Here is a 2,777-nt window from a genome sequence, read left to right as displayed (position 1 = left end):
TAAGATTCAGAACAGTAGGATATAAAACTTTCAAACTTAATCTATTTTCAGACACAGTACCACCAACATTAACCTGTCCAGAATCGTATTCTATTTCAATCGAGATGGAAACAGACACAACGATAGATAACTTTTCCAATAATCCTGCAATTGCTACTGATGACAGTGGAGATGTGACAATTACCTATAACCCACCAACTGTAACAGCTGATGTAGGCCATCTAAATATTGCCCAGCCTGTAAATGTAGAAGCTTCTGATAAATTTGGAAACAAAGCCACCTGTACCTTTCAAGTGGTCACTTCTGGTAAGTTGGTGAATTGGGTCAGCCTATTATTCTTACATTATGCTACCGTTTTTTCATTTTAAAAGGTAAATCTCATGTCAAGGGTTGAGTTTTTTTCATAAAATTCCATACAAGCAAGATAATTCTGTAAAAATCGAAAGTAAAAATTGTGTAGTAGTGCACTCCTCAAAAGATAAGGATCATCAGTTGTTTCAAAAAGAGTAGTAATAGGTCTGCTTCTTGTGCGACACCTCTACAACAAGCAAAACAATTCTGTTAATCAAAATCTCGTCCAAAGTATGGCAAAATCGAGAGTACAAGTTGTATAGTTGTGGACTTCTCCAAAGAGTAGTACCATCAGGTGTTTGAAAAGAGTAATCATGGTCTGCTTCGCATGTGACATCCGCCACTACTATACAGGTCAACATCATGAGATACAACCAGATCAATTTATGCCTGACCAAAAAAAGCCGCCAAGATGCAATACACAGAATTATAATATTTGTTATTGTACCTTTCATTATCAAGTTGTCACTCCTCATAAGTTGTAAACAGGGGAGAGAACTGGTGGCCGCATCATCTCATCAATTGTCTGAATCTATTTTTTTTTCTACCGTGTTTCAAACTAGTAGTTTTGCCTCCCATTAGGGGCGTAAGTAATATAGTCGTGAAGTTGTGTGATGTTCAAGCCAGCCTTCACTGTTTGGTCTTGCTGTTCAAATACAGTTTAGAATTAGGAAAGTATTTTAAGTTATTTATATGTAAATGAGTGAAATTGTGAAAATTAATGAATTTATAAAATAATAGATGATTGAATTTTGAATTTTTTTTTTTTTTATATTACAGCTGCACCTTGTTCACCACTATCGTTTCCTGTTGCAGCCCATACCACTAAAACCTGTAGCAATATAACCAATGGTTATCAGTGTAATTTGACGTGTGAGACCAATTACTTATTTCTAGATTCCTCCAATGCTCAGGTGTTTTCCTGTATTGACAATAATCCTTGGGATCAAGCAGCTATTGATGTGGCTGGAGGATGTTCAAGAGGTAAGAAAAAAAGAAAGAACTATATGTTACAAGGATAACAACTTAGGTTCACAGTAAAGGATCCTTTCTACCAGCTGGTCCTTGGCATTGATCTTTACCGGACTATCCGCACCTATTTAAAACTGGGTCGACTGGAATTATAAGTGAAGCCACCATTTGTTTGGTTTGTACAAACACTGGGGTAACATTACAACACAAACATACAGGATGATACATACAAACACTGGGGTAACATTACAACACAAACATACAGGACGATACATACAAAAACTGGGGTAACATTACAACACAAACATACAGGACGATACATACAAACACTGGGGTAACATTACAACACAAACATACAGAATCATAACATATAAACACTGGGGTAACATTACAACACAAACATACAGGACGATACATACAAACACTAGGGTAACATTACAACACAAACATACAGAATCATACATATAAACACTGGGGTAACATTACAACACAAACATACAGGACGATACATATAAACACTGGGGTAACATTACAACACAAACATACAGGATGATACATATAAACACTGGGGTAACATTACAACACAAACATACAGAACGATACATACAAACACTGGGGTAACATTACAACACAAACATACAGGATGATACATATAAACACTGGGGTAACATTACAACACAAACATACAGGATGATACATATAAACACTGGGGTAACATTACAACACAAACATACAGGATGATACATATAAACACTGGGGTAACATTACAACACAAACATACAGGACGATACATATAAACACTGGGGTAACATTACAACACAAACATACAGGATGATACATATAAACACTGGGGTAACATTACAACACAAACATACAGGATGATACATACAAACACTGGGGTAACATTACAACACAAACATACAGGATGATACATATAAACACTGGGGTAACATTACAACACAAACATACAGGATGATACATATAAACACTGGGGTAACATTACAACACAAACATACAGGATGATACATACAAACACTGGGGTAACATTACAACACAAACATACAGGATGATACATACAAACACTGGGGTAACATTACAACACCAACATACAGGATGATACATATAAACACTGGGGTAACATTACAACACAAACATACAGGATGATACATATAAACACTGGGGTAACATTACAACACAAACATACAGGACAATACATGAATACATTGGGGTAACATTACAACACAAACATACAGGACGATACATATAAACACTTGGGTAACATTACAACACAAACATACAGGATGATACATACAAACACTGGGGTAACATTACAACACAAACATACAGGATGATACATATAAACACTGGGGTAACATTACAACACCAACATACAGGATGATACATATAAACACTGGGGTAACATTACAACACAAACATACAGGATGATACATACA

The 2,777-nt window shown here is 35.6% G+C and overlaps 1 protein-coding gene across 1 annotated transcript in view; it reads left to right on the top strand.

The window, feature by feature from the left end:
- The window catches only part of LOTGIDRAFT_230171 (hypothetical protein), a gene marked incomplete at its 5' end in the record, with an annotated part of 52,047 nt that overhangs the window by 12,473 nt on the left and 36,797 nt on the right, over positions 1–2,777 (top strand). Inside the window, 2 exons of the mRNA XM_009047061.1 lie at positions 52–306; positions 1,132–1,335. Coding sequence (XP_009045309.1) covers positions 52–306; positions 1,132–1,335 — 459 coding nt within the window. The remainder of the gene's footprint in view (positions 1–51; positions 307–1,131; positions 1,336–2,777) is intronic.

Source organism: Lottia gigantea (genome assembly GCF_000327385.1).
Source record: "Lottia gigantea unplaced genomic scaffold LOTGIsca_11, whole genome shotgun sequence".
Classification (NCBI taxonomy): Eukaryota; Metazoa; Mollusca; class Gastropoda; family Lottiidae; genus Lottia; species Lottia gigantea.
This window is presented reverse-complemented; position numbering and strand designations above follow the sequence as displayed.